General features: G+C 39.2%; 1 protein-coding gene across 6 annotated transcripts in view; it reads right to left on the minus strand.

Moving 5' to 3' along the window:
* The window catches only part of BRAF (B-Raf proto-oncogene, serine/threonine kinase), a 152581-nt gene extending 147153 nt beyond the window's left edge, over nt 1-5428 (minus strand). For 2 of the 6 annotated variants that reach the window (XR_010663675.1, XM_065939219.1), the window contains exon 1: nt 5201-5426. Coding sequence is in view for 4 of the 6 variants with exons in the window: in XM_065939219.1 (XP_065795291.1) it covers nt 5201-5332 (132 nt within the window). In the remaining 2 variants the exon portion in view is untranslated. Of the gene's footprint in view, nt 1-5200 lie in introns of all 6 variants that reach the window. The other 4 variants (XR_010663676.1, XM_065939223.1, XM_065939221.1 and 1 more) reach the window with 2 other exon arrangements.
* Nucleotides 5429-23209: the final 17781 nt, after the last annotated feature.

Below are 23209 nucleotides of genomic sequence, written 5' to 3' on the forward strand. Positions count from 1 at the left end.
AAATCCATGGCTGATTCATGTTAATGTATGGCAAAAACCACTACAATACTGTAAAGTAATTAGCCTCCAACTAATAAAAACAAATGAAAAAAAAAAAGAGTTTCTTCTGACTACCGTGGTAATTATGCATGATAGTAAATTAGATTGGCAGACAAAAGAAGACTGAAAAATAAAGACTACTTCCCAGGACATGTCAATGCCTCCACCAAATGTTTAAGGAAGGAATAGAAGAAATAAGGATAGATTTTTGGTTCTTATCTACAACATTATGGCCATGCAAGCATTGTTTACAAAACAGAAAAGCTCCTCAACAGGCTCATCCATTTTTAATTCAGACGCTGTATAACTATTGCTGATCCTGACTTTACAGACTAACCAATTCAGATGAACTAGACAAAGAGAATGAGTAAAAGGACTCAAAATAATTCAACTTCTGAGGAAGAAAAATTCAATAAAAGCCACTGACTCTAAAGGTTTATCTGAATAACAATTTGAGGCAGAAATTTAGGAAGCACAGGAACATACTGAATTTTGTAAAAGAGGAAGCTGACACAAAATGTTCACTAAGTACCAGCTAAATTAATATCAAGGTGTCAAGGAGAAAAATGCACTTTTGCATTTCTAAAGGAGAAAAAGAGCTTTATGGTTGTAGAAAAAAGAGCACTAAATAAATGCCTCATTCTTCAACAAGGTAAGCATGAAGTCTTAGAAAACGCTAACAAAGCAGTATACAAATGCTAACAAAGCTCCCTCCCTTTCTTCCCTAGCACTCACAGAACGTAGGTCTCCATTTGTTATGACCTGATCGGCTCCCTCAACAGGCTCCCTCAACAGTAAAGCGAGAAACAGGGAATCAAAATAAATCAGACTTCTCTAGCCAATAGTCTTAATATAATTTGTCTAGTCTATTATCTAAATACAATTAAATCAAGTTGCTTTCAGGTTTTACTACATTCAAGGATTCGAGTACTCAGTTCCAAAGTTTCTTTCTTGTCCATTTACTGACTATCAATTCCTTTAATAGTCAGCATACGTAAGTGACAGATGTCAGAAAATTTCTAAATAAAAGAAGAGGTGAGTGGTGCCTAAAGGAGGGAGTTCATTAAATGGTAAGAGAGAAAGACTACAGAAAGGGAATGCTAAAAACACCAGACACACAGTTATTTTATGGTTCTGACTAACAGGCATGTTCTGTCCGCTTTGAAATGCATCTTAACAAGCTCACACAGCAAGTCAGGACTGTAGAAACACACAGCTTAGCGGGCCTACCACTTTTTAAAAGTATGATGCAACTCAACCTGGTTTGGCATGATTCATAAAAATGTATTTTAACACACTGAACCTCATTATAAAGGACTTACTATCCCAGAATACTACTTAGTCAATGCATTATTATAACAGTTTAACCAAGGTTGGTGATAACAGATCTTGAAAACAATACAATCTTAATTGTAATGTGATTGTAAGAGGCTCCTTTCTACAAAAATACACCATAAGAGGAATGGTTAATAAATATCATACCCTGGCATAACACATTAAAAAAAAAAATCAATGTATGGCAAACACCACTACAATAAAAAAAAACAAATAAAAAAATTTTTATACCATATTGTCATAATGTCCCATACTATACCATATGGTCATAGAAAGAAAGTAGTATCAGGGAAATATAAATGGTCAGAAGTAAATGTTTAATGCCAAAAGTAAAAGCACATTTATTTGATAAATATTTAATAAGCTCCTGTCATTTATTAGAATACTCTATTTTGAGCTTCTACAAAGTAATACTTACAAATACAGGACATGAAATTTGTTCACTTACCAACATAAATCTACATTCTATGTTCAAGATGTCTGACAAAAAAATTTTTTAAATTAAAAACAATATAAAAAATTGTTAAAATCACACTATATGTTAAATCTTTTATGATGCTGTTTAAAAATATTACAAAACCACATACATTATATTATGCAAGCATAAAAGAGTGTATGTATACATACTAAAACTTTTTGTAGTAATTATATCTTAGGGACAAGATTACAGATAATTTTCCAAAATTTTTTGCACTTATATTTTTCTAATTTTTCAATAATAAATGTGTTTTTCCTCTGAGAAGCTTTAAAACATCTGTATTTTACTGTCAAGTAAGGTAATTCTTTAGACACTTTTTTTCATTTCATTCTATGCACTTGAGAATCATAACATTATCTCCTTAAGGGCATATAAGGAAGACAGTTTAAAAGATGACAGTAAGCCAACTTCAAATTTAAAATTATTTTTTGGAGGAATTTATTCTATCACCCATAACATCGATATTTATACTGAAAATAGATTCGTTTTTAACCCTTTACTCTCCCCTCCCCCAGTCAAATACATTTATTATAAGCTCTTATAAAAAATACGGAGGAAAAACTACATTTATCACTAGCCATAAAAACTTGGGTGGAGGAGGCAGGGGGAAACACTTCTACTGAAAATTAGTTAAGAGTATAGTTATGGTTTCAAGAGGTACTAATATCTTTTCCAATTATTACCAATTTAAACTTGAATTCATCTAGCCTAGAAGTTCTCAAGTATTGGCACATGAGAACTGCCCAGGAAATGTGCCAAATACAGAAACTCATGGCCCTAGCTCTCACCTACTGAGTCAGAATCTTCAGAATAGAGCTAAAACAATCTGGTCCTTTCAAATAAAATAGCAGACATTGTACTTAACAGAAAATTTCTCTATATCACTGCAAACTGTTCTAATAATTTTGAAACAAAGTTCTCAACGAAAATAATGTTACAATCAGAAATACCATTTCATAGAAAGAGAAAGTGTCAGTCATCAGTTGGGTCTGACCCTGTGACCTCAAGGACTGTAGCCTGCCAGGTTCTGTCCATGGAATTCTCCAGACAAGAACACTGGAGTGGGTGGCCATTCCCTTCTCCAGGGGACCTTCCGGACCCAAGGATCCAACCCAGGTCTCCTGCCTTGCACGCAGATTCTTTAACACCTGAGCCACCAGGGAAGCCCCATTAATCTTACCATTCTTTGGGATGCAATTCAACAAAACCACACAAGCGCTACAAAGTAAAGTAAGCCTAGAGGCACCTGTGAGGAGTAAAACAAAGGCATATCCGATTTGTGGAAAAAATAGACAGCAGATGTGACCCCAACTATTTATCCATTAAAAACAATGTATTCTAAAAATAAATTTCCATGTCAACGGAACAAAGTTGTTTATAAATAAGAAGGAATGTGGAGGTGTGGGGAAGACAAGAGGAAGCCTCAGCAAGTTAAGTACCAAAAGCCAGGAAACAAAGCAGAATGAATGGCAATTGGGGACAAGGAAAACAGAATGAACTAGGAAATGGAAAAAGGGATGACCACTATCCTTAAAATCCAAGAAACTAGGGGAAATGAACAGATATTAGAGGAAACTGATCTGAGCAGAAATGCAAACAGAAAAGTAACTGGGAAGTGGTGTAAAGGATACACACACACACACATATATATACATACACATATCACATATATCTATATAGAGATATTTATATAATTCGGAAACAAAGTTCTCAACAAAAACAATGTTACAATCAGAAAATTACAATTCATAACCCATGCCCATTATTTTTTATAATCTATATTTATAGATATATACAAATGAGAATTTAAGATGAAATCAAATGATAGTACAGAACGAATCTTGGGCACAGATGCAAGTGGTGTAAGAGAACGAAAAACAAATAGTATTGTGAACAAACTGATACTGAATAGAGCGAGCACATGGGATGAATCTCAAAGTAAAGATGATGAAGCAGGAAAAAGAGAACTGCATAGACAGAAGACAGAATGAGACATTATGAGAATTGAGAAATAAAATGTAAGTGCTGTAGTACGAAGGAAAGAACTTTGAGCAAAGTCAATGGCGTTAAATCATATTATCTAATCAATAATTATAAAGCACAGCTATCATACCATACATTATCTCATTATTTGGAAAGCATAATAAAGTGTATTATTTTATGTAATACAAAACATTTTACATAATAAAAACCAAAATGTAAAGAAAGTAATCTGACAAGGTAATAAGAGACTAAAATAAACAGTGGCTGAGATGGAAGGACTAAAGAAGAAAAAGTAAAAGAAAAAAATGGGACAGGAAGAAATCAATCACACCTATTTAAAAACCACAGGTAGGAATAAACAAAGAGGTATGGATGCACAATGGATGACGGACTAAAAGGTGCCAGGAAAGCAAGTGAAATCTGACGGAATCTTGACAGCATCAGGATTCAGAAAGTAAGTAGTTCCCAAGTGTCCAGAAGGATTTGTGACCGTAACATGTTACGGAGCAGGGGAATGAAGTATAGGGCCTCAACAAGACTAAGACGAGAGGGGTGCAAAAAATCGTCTTAAGTAGAAACTGAGGTTAGCAGCAGGCAGGTCCGACCACTGGCAAAGGAGGCAGGTGGAATTGGGATGGGGATTACCAGCTGGCGACACTGACAAACATGAGGAACCGGGGGTCCGAGGTCGGGATGGAAGAAAGAACGGAAACACTGGCACTTAGGATTGAAAAAGTAGAGGCTAGATCAAAACCATTAGCTGGTTAAAACAGGTGACGAGAAATCCTCCCCTCCGCCCTAACAAGTAGAGAAGCGGAGGGAGCGCAGCGGCCTGAAAAGGGGCAGAGTCGGGGAGAGTTACAGAATGATGCGCCCAATCTTCACCGTGAACATGTAATAATTACACACAACGTTAACTCGGGCTGGGGTCCCGGCCCCGGCTACTAACCCACGTATTTCACCAGGATGCCGGCCCCAGCTCTCCCACCACCACCACCACCAAAAATAAAGAAAACATCCAGGAGATGCGAGGCTGGCTACCTTCAGCCAGCCGTGACCTTCTCGGACCAACCCCGAGTCTCGCCCCCTATAGATAGCCTCCTGCTCCACCACGGCTGCCCGAATCCCACAAGCCCAGAGCGCGGACCAGGGAAACCCCCCCCTGGGCCATTGTGTGTGTTTACGTAGCGAGCTCCCGCCTGGCGGGGAGGGACAGGTGGGGAAAGCCAGTCTCTCAGCCCGCAGAGCCCCGAGGAGAAGGTGGCTGAGGGCAACCGGAGCCCCCACCGCCACCTCTTTCCCCCAAAATAAACATAAGTCAGCCGAGCCCCGAGACCGAGGGGTGCAGGGTGCGCCGGCACTCACCTCCTCAGGAATGGCGGGGTCCGCAGTCGAAGAGGCCGCGGCGCCGGCCTCGGGCTCCATGTCCCCGTTGAACAGAGCCTGGCCCTGCTCCGCGCCGCCGCCGCCGCCGCCGCCGCCGCTCAGCGCCGCCATCTTATAACCGAGAGCCGGGCCCAAGCGACCGCTGCTGGGCGGGGAGGGGGAAGGGAGGCGGAGGGCGGGGGGAGGCGGAGGCGGAGGACGGGGGGCGGCAGGGAGGGACGGCCCGGGCGGCCCGGGCGGTGTCGGCGATGGGAGGGCGCCTGGGCCACCTCGGGAACCGGCCTGCGGCCCCCGGCGCAGCTGAGCCTGAGGGGATTGGGGGAAGGACGCTAAGCAGGGGGGGGGGGGGGGGGCGGGGGGGGGCGGGGGCAGGGGGCGGAGACGACTGGAAGTCGCCGCGGCAACGGCGTCACCCGCGTGTCACGGTCGTGACGTCACCTGAGGTGCGTGACGTGATCCTCGGAGCGCCCTTGCGCCGTCGTCAGGGGAGGGTGCCTACCCCTCCTGCCCACCCTCCTCTCCCACGTTTCCTCCGCTCGGCCGTTTCCATGGCTCCGATTAATTCTCTTCTCCTTAGTCCTAAACCTATTCTGTGTTGTCGGATTTACTCGAAGAGGAGATTGGAGAAGAAGTTGAAATCCTAGAGGGAGGAAGGCGGAAAGCCCATACTACTGTGTTATTTCTATTATCATTACAACAAACGTCTCCGAGCCATAAAAATAAGACTCGAAACCCCGAGGTTGCTACAGCCAAGCAGAATTTGATAGGAATATATTTAGGAAAAGCCAGGTTACCAGAATGATGCTTGGATCCTTTTCATTAAAGGATTTGGCCTGTCAAAGCGGGTCTAAATGGAAGTGTAAAAGCTTTTTTTTTTTTTTCTTACCATCGTTCAGGAATGAAATGTTTTAGTCTGTTTTTCGTTTTCCAGATTCGTTCATTTAACAAATGGAAGTGGATCACTTTCCATGCACTAGGGCCTGCACAAGGCATGGAGCATTCTGGATATCTGAAGCTTCCAAACTTGAATCATTTAATTTTCAAGAAAATCATTCAAAATATTTTAAATACTTTTGTACAGTTCATAAACAGAATAACCCAAGGCATTCTCTATGCAAAATATGCGTGAAAACGAGAGGAGAGGTAAATTACCTTTGAGAGGTCTAATTATAGATTGGAATTCGTTAAATCTGGCTTATTATTAAAAAATACATTTATGTGAGAAGAAGGGGAAATATGCCAGGGGAAAAAAGAAAGGGAAAAATCAGAGTGAGAAGCAGTGAGAATTACTGTGAACTCCTGATGGGGTACAGGTAATCACAAAATAACCTAAGCATCAAGTCATGGTATGCTCTAAGTGACTACCCATGGGGGAAGTCACCAGTGACCTTCTTGTATTCACCATGGTTCAAGAGATAGAAGACTGTCCTATTGACATCTGATGCAGGATGTCTGTGTGTATCGATAGAGTCAATATGAGCCCAGAGCTGATCATTACTCCCAAGGTAAGGACTTCTGTGTGAGGCTTCTTGTTTAATCAGAATGCTAATATTCCCCTACATTGAAAAATAGGGTACAATAGGAAAAAATTAGAATACCACCTATTGAATGAGCATAGTATTCTCTGTACTTTTCTTCTAAGTAGAGAAGTCTCTTTGAGACACTAAATTTAAATCAAAAGATGGCTCGACAAAGTAGTGTAAATGAGGATGATGGTAGAGGATGATGGTTAAAGGATAATGTCATTGAGCTATACAAGTCTAAAATGCCCTACTTTACTATAAGGAATTCTAAGCAGAGGAACATGGAACCAGCAGCCAATCATAGCACCTTTCCCCGTCGATACCATCAGAAATACAATTGGCAGAGTTTTTATTCTCTAATAGTCCTGTCCTATTTCATTTTTTAAAAAATCAACCCCTAGAAATATTACATCATTATCTCACTTCTCCATAGCATTAAAACTCCAGGATTTTTTTCCATTGGTTGCTTTTTAAAGTATAACCTTCTTTATCTGCCACACTGTAGATCATCTCCTATTTTTTCTCCACAGAATGGGGTATCTCGTCCATTTAATATTTATTCTTGTTAGCTTTCGTTTATTTAGTATTTTCTGACTTCATCATCAAATTCTGGATATATCTTCTTTGATTTCCCTAAGCCGTTCTAAAGACCCACATAATCCAGATGGGAAAATATAGGGGAAAGCATAAACTTTGGAATCCAAAGATTAGTATTTTAGTGTCAGCTTGCCACATCTTGGCTATATAATCTCAAGGCTAATAAACGCAAATCCCTATTTGCTGTTCTTTTAGTCTCTACAATGAGGGTAATGATAATGCCAGTCCTGTCTATCTGTATCATTGTGAGGATCAAACCTAATAGGTTTGCCCTTTATAAAATATAGTCACCCTCTCGGTCAGAATTCAGGCAAGGCATAGCAGACGTGGCTTATTTCTGCCCCATGATGTTTGTGACCTCGACTGGGAAGATTGACTGCCTGGAGGTGTCTCAGTGGTGAGGAACTGGAATCATCAGGAAGCTGATTTCCTCCTATCTCTGATGGTTGAAGCTGGGACCATAACTAGGGCAGTCAGCCAGAATTCCTCTCTTCAGGTGGCCTGAGCTTCCTCCTAGCATGGCTGCCTCAGGGTAGTGAGACTTCTAACAAGGTGGCTGAAGGCTCTATACCCTCGGTTCCTGTAAGCAAGGTGGAAGCTGTATTGCGTTTTATGACCTAGCTTCCAAAGTCACACAGCATCACTTCTGCTACATTTTATTGGGTACGGGTAAGTCACGAAATCCTTCCCAAATTCAACGAAAGACACGCCAAAGAATTTACAGATGTATTTCATTTCAGACAGGTCATGTTTAGAATAATGAACTAGCTAACTAGCTACTCTGTAGAAATGGCTACCTACCCTCACCTTCTCCAGAGGGGATTCTACACTTAACACTCTCCCCCTTTAATTACAGAGAATTACCGAGACATATCTCAGTATGGTCATGAAGAAGCCTTTACCTTTTTTTTTTTTTTTTTTGAAGACTTTACCTTCTTTCTTTAGATTTGGAGGCCTCCACTGTTTGCAAAAATAAATGCAGGTCCTTGGCCTTTTGACACAGCCTCTCTCGTCTTGGACATTTCCCCCTAAATCTCAGTGCTGACATAGGCAGTGGTGATGGGCTGAAACCCTCTACACAAAACAGTGACACTGTGTTCTCGGAGACTGTAATGAGCCAAGCCAGTTTGTGTTGAGCAGAAACAGAAATAGCACCTCCCTTTTGTGTTATAGCATGCCATATGGGCATCAAAGCAGTATTATCTTGCCTTCTATAGTCTTGCAGACATTTTAATCAACACAGTTCTTTTAGCTTTTGCTCACCATTCGCTTGGGGTCACAAAGAGTTGAACATGACTGAGCACACATGCACATCCCCTTTCCCCCTTCGACATTCATGTTTCCACAGAATGCTGGAAAATGATCTAGGTGAAATACACTACTCAGAACATTGCTCCAGTGGATGACTGAGACAGTGTTACAAAACCTTGCTGCTCTGTCTGACCCTCTCTTCCCTGACTATATGTTTGTTTCCAACTGGTGATTCTATCCTGAAACCTGCATTTCAATAGACACTGAATAGTCCCATCCTTCAGCCAGACTTAACCACCCAGGTCTCATCCCTCATGAATGTTGTCAACTACTGAAATCTGGTAAAAGGCTTCTAGGAAGCTTAGAAACTCCAACCATGTTCAGTGCTGTATAACTAATCACAGTTTAATATTTTCTTTGTTAATCAAGGTCATCATTACAAATAATACTTCCTGTGTTGTTTAATAGTAGATTACTCTCATAAGTATTTAGGTGCACATAGAAAATAGAAGCAGAGAATTGATTCAGCAAAACGTTCCTGCTGAGAGACACTTCGAATCTCAACCCTAGAGTTCTAGAATCTCCTCAGATACTTTAGTGAGGGAGACTTCAGTAATACAATACTCTATTCAACTATAACTTGAAATCCTCCTCTTTGTGACATCTATATCCTGATCTAAGTTTTGCCTTATAGAAGAACACAGGATGAATCTGTTTCTTATTCTGTGTAACTGCTTTCAAATATTTGAAGGAAGTTCTCTGAAGGCATTTTTCTCTTCTGTGTACTCTTTTCAATGTTCCTCTTAAAACGTGGTCCTGTGAATTAAACACTGTTCCAGATTTGGTCCAACTAACAAAGAATAGACTCTCTCATTGCAATAATCTAGGAACCATGCATTTGTTAATATTATAAAAAAATCATATAAGCAACCCCACCCCATTATTCTTACATAGGAAGCTTACAGTCAACAAAAAAACTTTTGTTGTTTTTTAAATAAAGTGTTATTACATCAAGTCTAGGTTTTCAGTCATTTTAGCATTGGTCATCTCTTCCACTGAAATTCTGTTTCTCAGATTTGTAAATCTTGAAGGAAGATCTTGCTTTTTAATTCATGAAATTTGTTAAATATTATATTCTAACATTTAAGAGAGGACATTTATATAAATATGTTATTTAATCTTATAACATCTTGCTTATACTATCCTTGATCTTGTTATTTAGATAGAGCTCTTTGGAACATTCTTTGTGAATTTGGTAATATGGGGTGCTGAATTTTTAAAGTTTGCTTTTATTTCAAGGTATAGGTGTAGCTTTCCATATCAGATATGGGAAATTATATCTATATATTGAAAATAGTACCTGATAAGGGATGGGTCATAGCAGGGTGGAGGAGATTTGGTGGGAGCAGGACTTCCCTGAGTTACCTGAGTATACCTTTTAATATGGTTTTACTTACGAGTGTAAATAAATGAAAAAGTATAATCTAAAAAACTAAATCTAATTTCACACCAAATTAATAACATCACTATATGGAGAAAGGGCTTTCCTGGTGGCTCAGATGGTAAAGAATCTGCTTGCAATGTAGGAGATCTGGGTTCAATCCCTGGATGAGGAAGATTCCCCTTAAGAAAGGAAAGGCAACCCACTCCAGTATTCTTGCCTGGAGAATTCCATGGACAGAGGAGCCTGGAGGGCTATACTCCATGAGGCTGCAAGGAGTTGGACACAACTGAACAACTAACACACATGCAGATAAAATGATTAATTCATTTCCTGATTGGAGACTATGGTGGATTTACTGTGTTAAATTATCTCAATTGGACCTGTTTCCCAGAATCCTCTTACATCCTTTAAGACCTGCTGACCATCTCCTTAAGCATATCTCACTGTTGTTGGTCAGTCACTAAATCCTGTCCAAGTCTTTGTGACCCCCATGGACTGCAGCATGCCAACCTCCTCTGTCCTCCACTATCTTCCAGTTTGATCAAATTCATGTCCATTGAGTCAATGATGCTATCTAACCATGTCAACTTCTGCTGGCCCCTTCTCCTTTTGCCTTCAATCTTTCCCAGCATCAGGGTCTTTTCCAATGAGTTGATTCTTCATGTCAGTGGCCAAAGTATTGGAGTTTCAGGATAAGTCCTTCCAATGAATATTCAGGGTTGATTTCCTTTAGGATTGACTGGTTTGATCTCCTTGCTGTCCAAGGGACTCTCAACAGTCTTCTCCAGCACCAAGTTCGAAAGCATCAGTTCTGTAATGCCCAGCCTTTTTCATGGTCCAACTTTCATATCTGTATATGACTACAGGAAAACCATAGCTTTGACTATACAGACCTTTGTTTGCACAGTGATGTCTCTGCTTTTTAACATGGTGTCTAGGTTTGTCATAGCTTTTCTTCCAAGGAGGAAGCATCTTTTAATTTCATGGCTGTAGTCAGCATCCACAGTGATTTTGGAGTCCAAGAAAATAAAATCTGTTACTGCTTCCACTTTTTTCCTTATGTTTGCCATAAAGTGATGGGACAGGATGCCATGATCTTAGATTTTTGAATGTTGAGTTTTAAGCCAGCCTTTTCACTGTCCTCTTTTCACCTTCATCAAGAGGCTCCTTAGTTCCTTTTCACTTTCTGCCATTAGAGTGAATCATCTGCATAGCTAAGGTTGTTGACATTTCTCCCATCAGTCTGAATTCCAGCTTTTGATTTATCCAGCCTGATATTTTGCATGATGTACTCTACATATAAGTTAAATAGGCAGAGTGACACCATTCAGCCTTGTCATATTCCTTTCCCAATTTGGAACCAGTCCGTTGTTCCATGTCCAGTTCTAACTGTTGCTTCTTGACACCCATGCAGGTTTCTCAGGAGGCAGGTAAGATGGTCTGGTATTCCCGTCTCTTTAAGAATTTTCCACAGTTTTTTGTAATCCACACAGTCAAGGAAGGACTTTAGCTTAGTCAGTGAAGCAGAAGTAGATGTTTTTTGTAATTCCCTTGCTTTCTTCATAATACAGTGGATGTTGGCAATTTGATCTCTGGTTCCTCTGCCTCTTCAGAATTCAGGCTGTACATCTGGAAGTTCTCAGTTCACATATTACTGAAGTCTAGCTTGAAGGATTTTGAGAATAACCTTGCTAGCATGTGAAATGAGCGCAGTTATGTGGTAATTTGAAAAGTCTTTGGCATTGCTTTTCTTTGGGATTGGAATGAAAACTGAACTTTTTCAATCCTGTGGCCACTGCTGAGTTGTCCAAATTTGGTGACATATTGAGTGCAGCACTTTAACAGCATCATCTTTTAGGATTTGAAATGACTCAGCTGGACTTCTGTCATCTTCGCTAGCTTTATTCATAGTAATGCTTTCTAAAGTTCACTTGACTTCACACTCTAGGATGTCCGATCGAGGTGAGTGACCACACCATCATGGTTATCTGAGTCTTTAAGACCTTTTTTGTACAGTTCTTCTCTGTATTCTTGTCACCGCTTCTTGATCTGTTCTGCTTCTGTTAGGTCCTTATAGCGTCTGCCATTTATAGTGCCCATTCTTGCATAAAATGTTCACTTGATGTCTCCAGTTTTCTTGAAGAGATCTCTAGTGTTTCTGATTCTATTGTTTTCCTCTATTTCTTTGCATTGTTCACTTTAGAAGGCTTTCATATTTCTCCTTGCTCTTTCCTGGAACTCTATATTCAGTTAGATATATCTTTCCCTTTCTGCCTTGCCTTTCACTTCTCTTCTTTCCTCAGTTATTTGTAAAATCTCCTCAGATAACCACTTTTCTTTCTTACATTTATTTTTCTTTGGGGTGATTTTGGTCACTGCCTCTTGCACAGTGTTACAAACTTCCATCCACAGTTCTTCAGGCACTCTATCTACCAGATCTAATCCCTTGAATCTATTTGTCACCTCCACTATATAATCATTAGAAATTTGATTTAGGTCATATCTGAATGGCCTAGTGGTTTTCCCTGCTTTCTACAATTTGAGCCTAGATTTTGCAACAAGGAGCTGATCATCTGAGCCAAGTCAGTTAGCTCTAGGTCTTGTTTTTGCTGACTGCATAGAGCTTCTCCATCTTTGACTGCAAAGAACACAATCAGTCTGATTTCAGTATTGACCATCTGGTGATGGCCATGTGTAGGGTCATCTCTTGGTTTGTTGGAAAAGGGTGTTTGTTATGACCAGTGTGTTCTCTTGTCAAGGCTCTGTTAGTCTTTACCCTGCATCATTTTGTACACCATTGCCAAACTTACATGTTAGTCCAGGTATCTCTTGAGTCCCTAGTTTTGCATTCCAATCCCCCATGATGGAAAGGACCTCTTTTTTCTGTTAGTTCTAGAAGGCCTTGTAGATCTTCATAGATCTGGTCAACTTCAGCTTCTTCGGCATCTGTGGTTGGGGCATGTGTTTGGATAACTGTGATATTGAATGGTTGGCCTTTTTAAAAAATTTTTTATTGAAGTCACTCAGTTGTGTCTGACTCTTTGTGATCCCATGGACTATAGCCAGGTTCTTTCGTTCATGGGATTTTCCAGGCAAGAATACTGGAGTGGTTTGCCATTTCCTTCTCCGAGGGATCTTCCCAACCCAGGGATCAGTCCTGGGTCTCTGGCATTGCAGGCAGACTCTACCGTCTGAGTCACCTGGGAAGCTTGGAAATAATCAAGATCAATCTGTCATTTTTGAGACTGCATCCATGTACTGCATTTCAGACTCTTTTGTTGACTACTCCATTTCTTTTATGGGATTTTTGCCCACAGTAGTAGATATAATGGTCATCTGAATTAAGTTTGCCCTTTCCCATCCATTTTAGTTCACTGATTCCTAATATAGTGATGTTCTGCTTGACCACGTCCAATTTACTTTGATTCATGGACTTCCATAAGAGGGTACATCTATCCCATGAGAGGGTCCAAAGTCTCTTCACCAAAGATGTAAGAAATGAATTTGTGAGGGTAACTTTTAGAGCTCTTTGGTGGCTCTCTTTCATAAGCCAGAAATGCCAATAACTGCTACCATTTCTATGGAGTGCACTGTCTTCTCCTACAGGATGTCCATCATGGGAGTTGTCATGAGAGCCCTGGGTGGTGAGAGTTTGACTTATATTGCAGTCCCTCCCCATGGTTTCCAGCAGTAGACCCAGAAACATTGGTCTCACATAGACTGTCTACCCAGATCCACAGTTGCATAATATCAAATCCCTAATGTAAATAAATTATTTACATCTCCTAGTGCTTCTGCTTCTAATTAGGTACTTACTGGAAAAGAGTCTAAACACAAAATTAATTCCAAATAAATCTTTATTTAGATTTATTGTTGGTAGTAATCTTGGTTTTGTAATTCTGAAACAGTTTGTAGTTATTGCAGCATAGAGCAAATGAGTACTTATATTGCTATTGGGAATCTGGGTTCATACTGTGGAAAAAGTAGAAATACACATGGAGTAGGGAAATTTGAAGAAGAACGCTGTGGTGTTGTATTTAATTGGAATGTAGTAGTACTAACATAAGATTTAGTGGGGGAAATACATACACACACACACATATATATATATATACACACACATAGACATTCTATAATTTTTAAAAGACTATATGTTAGTTAATATAAAAGAAGAAATGATACAATTAGAAAAATATATGCTAATAAGTATATCAGTTGTGTAAAAACTTGCTGCTATGTAAGTGTTGTTGTTGTTCAGTCACTCAGTTATATCTGACTCTTTGCAACCTCATGGACTGCAGCACGCCAGGCTTCCCTGTCCATCACCATCTCCCAGAACTTGCTCAAACTCATGTCCTTTGAGTCGGTGATGCCATCCAGTTATCTCATGCTCTGTTGTCCCCTTCTTCTCCTGCCTTCAATCTTTCCCAGCATCAGGGTCTTTTCCAACGAGTCAGTTCTGTGCATCAGGTGGCCAAAGTAGTGGAGCTTCAGTTTCAGCATCAGTCCTTCCAATGTATATTCAGAATTGATTTCCTTTAGGATTGACTGGTTTGATCTCCTTGCAGTCCAAGAGACTCTCAAAGAGTCTTCTCCAACACCACAGTTCAAAAGCATCAATTCTTTGGTGCTTAGTTTTCTTTATGGTCCACCTCTGACATCCATACATGACCACTGGAAAAGCTATAGCTTTGACTGTATGGACCTTCATTGGCAAAGATTGTCCCTGCTTTTTAACATGCTGTCTAGGTTTGTCATAGCTTTTATTCCAAGGAACAAGTGTCTTTTAATTTCATGGCCGCAGTCACCATCTGCAGTGATTCTGGAGCCCCCCAAAATAAAGTGTTACCATTGTTTCCCCATCTATTTGCAATGAAATGATGGGACTGGATGCCATGATCTTTGTTTTTTGAATGTTGTGTTTTAAACCCATCTTTTTCATGCTCCTTTTTCACCTTCATCAAGAGGCTCTTTAGTTCCTCTTCGCTTTCTGCCATAAGGGTGATATCATCTGCATTTCTGAAGTTATTGATATTTCTCCCAGCAATCCTGATTCCAGCTTGTACTTCATCCAGCCTGGCATTTCCCACGATGTACTCTGCGTAGAAGTTATATAAGCAGGGTGACAATATACAGCCTTGACATACTCTTTTCCCAATTTTGAACCAGTCCATTGGTCCATGTCTGATTCTAACTGTTGTTTCTTGACTGCATACAGACTTCTCAGGAGGCAGGTGAGGTGGTCTCTTATTCCCATCTGTTTCAGAATTTTCCACAGTTTATTGTGATCCACACAGTCAAAGGCTTTAGCATAGTCAATGAAGCAAAAGTAGATGTTTTTCTGGACTTCTTTTGCTTTTTCAATGATCCAGCAGATGTTGGCAATTTGATTTCTGGTTCCTCTGCCTTTTCTAAATTCAGCTTGAACATATGGAAGCTCTGGGTTCACATACTGTTGAAGCCAAGCTTGGAGAATTTTGAGCGTTACTTTGCTAGCATATGAAATGAGTGCAATTGTGCAGTAGTGTTAATATTCTTTGGCACTGCCTTTCTTTGGGATTGGAATGAAAACTGACCTTTTCCAGTCCTGTGGCCACTGCTGAATTTTCCAAATTTGCTGACATATGGAGTGCAGCACTTTCACAGCATCATCTTTTAGGACTTGAAATAGGTCAGCTGGAATTCCATCACCTCCACTAGCTTTGTTCGTAGTGATGCTTCCTAAGGCCTACTTGACTCCAAGATGTCTGGCTCTAGGTGAGTGATCACACCATCATGATTATCTGGGTAATTACGATCTTTTTTGTATAGCTCTTCTGTGTATTCTTGCCACCTTTTCATAGTATCTTCTGCTTCTGTGAGGTCCATAGAGTTTCTGTCCTTTATTGAGTCAATCTTTGCCTGAAATGTTCCCTTGGTATCTCCAATTGTCTTGAAGAGATCCCTAGTCTTTCCCATTCTGTTGTGCTCCTTTATTTCTTTGCATTGTTCACTTAGGAATGCTTTCTTATCTCTCCTTGCTATTCTTTGGGACTCTGCATTCAGATGGATGTATATCTTTCTTTTGCTCTGTATATCTTTCCTTTTCTCCTTTGCCTTCACTTCTCTTCTTTTCTCAGCTATTTGTAAGGCCTCCTCAGACAATCATTTTGCCTTTTTGGATTTCTTTTTCTTGGGGATCATTTGATCACCACCTCCTGTACAATATTTCAAATCTCCGTCCATAGTTCTTCAGGCACTCTATCAGATCTAATCTCTTGAGTCTATTTTCCACTTCCACTGTATACTTGTGAAGGATTTGATTTCGGTCATACTTGAATGGTCTAGTGGTCTTCCCTACTTTCTTCAATTTACGTCTGAATGTGTCAATAAGGAGTTCATGATCTGAGCTACAGTCAGCTCCTGGTCTTGTTTTTGCTGACTATATAAGCTTCTCCATCTTCGGCTGCAAAGAATATAATCAGTCTGATTTCAGTATTGACCACCTGGTGATGTCCAAGTGTAGACTCATCTCGGGTTGTTGGAAGAGGGTGTTTGCTATGACCAGTGCGTTCTCTTAGCAAAACTCTGTTAGCCTTTGCCCTGATTCATTTTGTACTCCAAGGTCAAATGCTATATAGCTATGTACAGCTGCCCCTTGAATAACACAGATTGGAGCTGCACAGTTTCACCTATCTATAGGTCTTTTTTAATAGTAAATTATATAGTACTACATGATCCAAGGTTTGTTGAATCCACAGATGTGGAAATGCAAATATAGAGGAATTGTGTATACAGAGGGCCAACTCTAACTTATACATGGATTTTCAAGTGCAAGGAGGGTCAGTGCCCTTAACCCCTGTGTTGGTCAAGAGGTCAACTGTATATCTTTATAAGTACTTATAATCTACATATCTTTATTTATTTATCTATACCTATATAGAGTATATATGCATACTATATAGCTACTTTTTTGTGTGTGTGTGTATACATATGTATATATATGCATATATATGCTCACTTGTGTCTAACTCTTTGCCATTCCCTTGACTACAGCCCACCAGGCTCCTCTGTCCATTGGATTTCCCAGGCAAGAATACTGGAGTGGGTTGCCATTTCCTCCTCCAGGGTATCTTCCCAATCCAAGGATCAAACCCAAGTCTCCTGTGTCTCCTGCATTGGCAGGCAGATTCTTTACCACTGAGCCACCTGGGAAGTCCTGTATATATGTAAGTACTTATGTGTATATATCTATTACATATAGAAGTATATAAATACATATATGTATATATATTGCATATAGAAGTTTATGAATACTTATGTATATGTGTACTCTGTATTGACATAGATGTAGATTCATAGGTCGGTATAGATATAATTCATAGCTTGTTAGCTCTGCCCACTGAAATAAGTGCCTAGGAATAGAAGTAAGCATATCTGGTACCTGGATCTTGATTTTGCAATGCCATTCTCCATTAATAATAGCATTCAGTTCAGTTGCTCAGTCATGTCTGACTCTTTGCGACCCCAAAAGTAGCATGAACTTCTTTAAAAAATGGTTCATCCCTCTGAGACAGTAAATGTATAAACTGAGTTTGCACAGGATGTACCGTGTATATGCAAGAGCAAGGATATGATAGAATTAGAAAAATCACCATTTTGCAACCACCAGTGTGGTAATTAGTCTAGGTCAGGACCATGAAGAGTTGCTGAAACTATTATTGGGTAAAAAACTGCTGGGGAACAGGACAGTCTTATGGTTTCATAATACCACCGCATGGACCTCTTATTAATTATAAAGGGGAAGTGTATATTTACAATGGAGAGATCTGGGGGCCACTATATTAACCAAGTAATAAAACTTAGCATCACCAATAGGGGGGACAGTTCACTATTATATAAGTCCTAATGCAGTGCATCGTCTGTGTTGTGTTTGGGTCCAAAAGTGTTCAACCTGAACGTAATCATGAGGAAAGAATCAGAGCCAGAATGTGGGACATTATAAATATAAGACAACCAGGTCTAACTCTTTAAAAATTCACTATTGTGAAAAACAAAAGAAGTCAAGGGCAGAGGACTATTCTAGTTTACAACAGAATGAAGAGCTATAACAACCAAATGTAATATATGAAACTTAACTGAATCCTGGATAAGAAAATAAACTATAAGAGATATGTTAGGAACAATTGGGAAAATCTAAATATGGGCTATATATTAAGTGGTAATTTTGAATTAATGTTAATTAATTTAATTAATGTTAATATTCTTATTTCTATGAAATGAGTGGTGAAGTGTTTAGGGCTGAAATGTCATATCTGCAATGTAATTTAAAGTGGCTGAGAAACAAATGGAGAAAGAAATAAAGAAAGGGTGCAAATATTAACAACTGGGGAATCTAGATAGATAATGTGTTTGAAATACTATTCTTTTAGCTCTTCTATATGTCTGTGTTGGAAGAAACAGTTTTATTAACAACTGGGGAATCTAGATAGATAATGTGTTTGAAATACTATTCTTTTAGCTCTTCTATATGTCTGTGTTGGAAGAAACAGTTTTTATTATATAAAAGTAATACATTAAGTTTTGCCTTCTTCTTACATGACTTGCCTAGGATCTACTTCTAATAAATCTTGTTTGAAAATACCTTTCATTTTCTGACACACTGGAATTAAGCCATTTTGTGTCATGATTTATAGCCAATAAAAATTATGAAACAAAAATTTTCCTGTATCTCGCTCAGGTTTTAGTAAGACTCTATAATGTATCTCTCTACCTATCAAGTGAGAATTTTCTCACATCTTAAATGTTGTTACGTTAGTATAAGTGTGTGTTTGGAGTACATATTCTTCAATTTCAAATATTTGCAACAAGACCTGTCCTAGTATCTTCTCGTTCTTAAGATATTTTTATGCTGTCTCATAGTTCATGTCTTCATTTCTTCGTTCATTCCACAAATACTTACTGCACACCTACTGAGTGCTAGACATGGTACGAGGCTTTTATGTGATCTGAACAATAATGAGAATGTTAGATTTTGGTTTGTTTGCTTCAACACTTGCTGTCACTCTTAAAGAGCCTTGTTCACATACAGTTGTTGTTTCTCAGTCACTCAGTCCCGTCCAACTCTGCAACCCCCTGCACTGCAGCATACCAGGCTTCCCTGTCCTTCACCATCTCCCAGAGTTTGCCCCAACTTGTGTCCATTGAGTCGGTGATGCCATCCAGCCATCTCGTCCTCTGTCATCCCCTTCTTCTCCTGCCTTCAGTCTTTCCCAGACCCTTTTCCAGGGTCTTTTCCAATGAGACGGCTCTTTGCATTAGGTGACCAAAGTATTGGAGTTTCACCCTCAGCATCAGTCCTTCCAATGAACATTCAGGGTTGATTTCCTATAGGATAGACTGGTTGGAGTTCCTTGCTGTTCAAGGGACATACATACATACAGTAGATTGTTAAAAGCAAATCACTAATAGTACCCAACATTAAAGACATCAGAACTTCTGTTACTGTTGTGTGTGTGTGTGTTTAATGTCTCTAATGCTGGTTTCTAAATCTGTGTTTTGCTTTTGTCTTTGATTCTTAGATACAGAAACCTGTCTGTAGAATCTTGCTTCCTATTTCATGGAAGAAATAGAGGCTTTAAGGCATTAACTCTAGTTTCCAGCTCCCCTATGCATTTTTATTCATTCTTATCTCCTTCCCTACCTCATAGTATGAAGTGTCACTCATTATGCATTTGATACTGTTAACTGTCTCCTTTTTCTCAAAAATCTCTATTGTCTTAGATTTTATGACTCTACACATTCCTAATACTCCTCATAAGAGATCAATTCTTTCTTGGTTTCTTTTTGAGAGGCAACTTTCACCATTTGCAATTTTACCATGGATATAACCTGGGCTTTCATCTTCTGCCAACTTTTGTTTTCTCATGGAACTCCTTTTATTCTCTTATCAATTCCATTGGTTTTATTTGCAGTGATGACTTCAACATCCATATCACCATCTAAGTGTCGCCACCGTGACCCCAGCCTTCAGTATCCAACTACCAACTAGATGCTTTCACTTGAATGTGTCACAAACAATGCAGACTCCACAAGAGCTCCACGAGCTCTACAATCTGCACTTTCTGCTTTAACAGCTGGTCATCTTTAATATTTTTTAAAATTAATATTTTTTAAAATGTCATTTGATGGTACCATCTTTTGACTTTTTAATTTAAGTTTAAGTACTAATTATATATTTTATTCTGTGCTCTGCTGCTGCTACTGAGTCACTTCAGTCGTGTCTGACTCTGTGTGACCCCATAGACGGCAGCCCACCAGGCTCCTCTGTCCCTGAGATTCTCCAGGCAAGAACACTGGAGTGGGCTGCCATTTCCTTCTCCAAGGCATGCTGTAGATATAACAAAAATCTTTAAGTTGATTTCTGTAATCTTTTTTTAGTAATTGAATTAAGCTACTTTTTAAGTTTTTTAACAATAAATTGGCAGATATATGTCTCTTCACCTTCACATCTTTTGCATTTTAGATGTCCTCTGAGAAATCTGGATTCCTCTTTTAAAATTCTTTTATTACTTCGATAAGTTTTCAGCTGTCTTTTTTGCTCCTGGTTTCTGGTTTCAGCATCTGCCATGATCACTTCTTTTCACTTTCATTTTCATGACTCAATACTAGATAATTTAAGTCAAATTTAACACTATTGCTTTGGGAAACAAATATCCTAAATTATTCTGACCCTTTCATACTGTTCAAAATTAGTGATGGTTTGAAGGCAGCACTTTTCAAATAAGAATTTTTCTTACATGAATATAAATATATGTTCCATGATTTTGCACAGGACATTAATTCACTCTTTAGCAAATGTTATTAATTGCTAAAATAATGATAGAAGTTAGATGTTAGGAACTTAAGGTGCCAAGAACTCTGTTACTTTAATAAGAAGACTGAATATTTTATCATATTTGCATTTCCTGCTATTTGATGCCTTTCAAACATACTGTAAGTGTAGTCAATTGTTCTAGATAAGACTAGGCCCAAAGATTTTTGAAACACTGAAGAGAAAATACAGTTAAAACTGCCCTAAAACTTACAAGCAGGAGACTGTCAGTGAAAGCAAGGCTAGAGTGGTGGCAGACAGCTAGGTTGGACTCAATCAGAAGCTGAATTTTACTGCTGTTAGTTTACAAGATACTGATAAATACAGACAGCAACTTCATAATATTACTGTACCTCTAGAAGTTTTTAAATATGTAGATCAAGGTTGAAACTCCTCATGCCATATGGAAGGATGCTTAGAGAAGTCTCAAGCTAAAAATGAACAAGTTAAAGGCGAAATTAACACATTGAAGAAATATTAAAGCCTCTTTCTAAAAAAATTGACATGGCTAATTATTGCAGTATCCAAGGTGAGGGTCATCCGTCTTCTTAACTAGCTTATTTTTACTAAGTCTGAAGGTATTTGTTTATTCCTTCTGTGTTGAAATGACATTCTAGTTATAAGGTGTTTGTAAACAATAAGTAATATTATAGTTTTCTTGATAATATGGAACAGAAACTATTTCTTCAAGGCCATCGTACCTTTCCTCAAGACACTTGTCCTTGTAATTTGACCTTGCAGCATGTTGGAAACGTGAAGTTATGGAAGGTATAAAACCAATTTTCCTTTTCCTGTCCCTGAAGACTTATTTCATTGTCAAGTTTTCTACATACAGTTAATTACACATCTTTGGATGTGGTTTATTTAATTATTGCCTGTGGGAAAATAAATCATAGGAAGATAGTTTGGAAATGTTAAATATGCTCAGTAAATTAAAGATTTTTAAAAGTTATGAAGTTTCATTTCTTGAATGGGTCTAGATATAAAGCAAGTACCTGCTCTTTTTTTTCCTCAAAATACATACATACAAACACCACTGACTAGTGGATGACAGCGGAGCCTGGCATGCTGTTGTCCATGTGGTCACAAAGGGTGAGACACAACTTAGCAACTGAACCACCACCACCACTGAATAACCACAAATGCCAGGTGTTCTGAGTTAGATATATGCTTCTTTGTCCTTTTGGATGGAGGTTGGAGAAGGCATATGGAGATGTTTATATTATGCATTGAGGCAAGTTACCCAAAACCAGTTGCTTGTTTTCGTAGCTAAGGTGGACTCTTGGTAGGGGATGATGTTGAGAGTTGTTTGCAGGAGATGAAGAATGAATGGAGACAGGAAGCTAATTGGTCACTTTGGTGAAAGACTGTGAGGTCTGGGCTTAAGTGCCTGAGAAGTCAAGTGCCATGGCTGTAGGGAGTAGGCCTTTCTCTGAATATCTGCACAAAACCCAAGCCTGATCTGAAATGGGCAAACAATGGAGCTAGGACTATTAAGGGACTGCATCCTTGGCATGAGTAATGGGGAGCTGCCATGGGCATCCTCAACATTAGTATCAGTGGTTCTTCTTTAGACAATGCCAAGGACAACAGTGGCTAGGGCACCTGAAGCAGAGGAGGAAGAACATAATAGATCCTGAATGGGAATTGGTCTGTGAACACCTTAAAGGTGCAGGGTCAATGCTGCGCCATTGCAAGGACACCATTCACATTTTACTTACTGTGAATCTCAGCTGTGCTCCGGGGAGTGACGTTTACCCAGGAACCAGTGTCAATTGTACCCCCCGGAATTGGGCAATGTGGCTGTCTGATCCTGGGAAGCATCGCTTTCGCAGGCTCCCAGAAATAATTACAGGCTGCCTTAAATGGGCTGCTGAGGTTCAAACTGTCAAACACCGGGTAGGAACCCAAGTTATTGTGATTTTCGCTTTTGAGTTAATATATCCTCATTTTATTCATTTATTCTGATAACATCTGGGGATTTGGATTGCTTAGTTTTGTATACTCCTGCCAGATATTGTAATGTTCTCTCACATAGAGCAGGGATCCAGCGAGAATCTCAGCAGTGTTCCAGATTCAAGCGTATGTGGAGGACTGAAGAGACAGGCCTTCCAGTAGCCCATTTACAGGAGGGATTGGATCAAGGACTGTGAACCAGTGTTGAATAGTGCAATTCTCATAATAGTATATTATCGCTTACTTAAATTATTAAAATTTTTCTCCACTTCCACAGCTCTCACTCATGCCTGAGTTTTGAGGTGAATTTGTTAAAAAGATAAATCTATTCAGTACAGAGTTCAGTATGCAGCAAGCTCCGCTGG

Source organism: Muntiacus reevesi, chromosome 6 (genome assembly GCF_963930625.1).
Source record: "Muntiacus reevesi chromosome 6, mMunRee1.1, whole genome shotgun sequence".
Taxonomy (NCBI): Eukaryota; Metazoa; Chordata; class Mammalia; order Artiodactyla; family Cervidae; genus Muntiacus; species Muntiacus reevesi.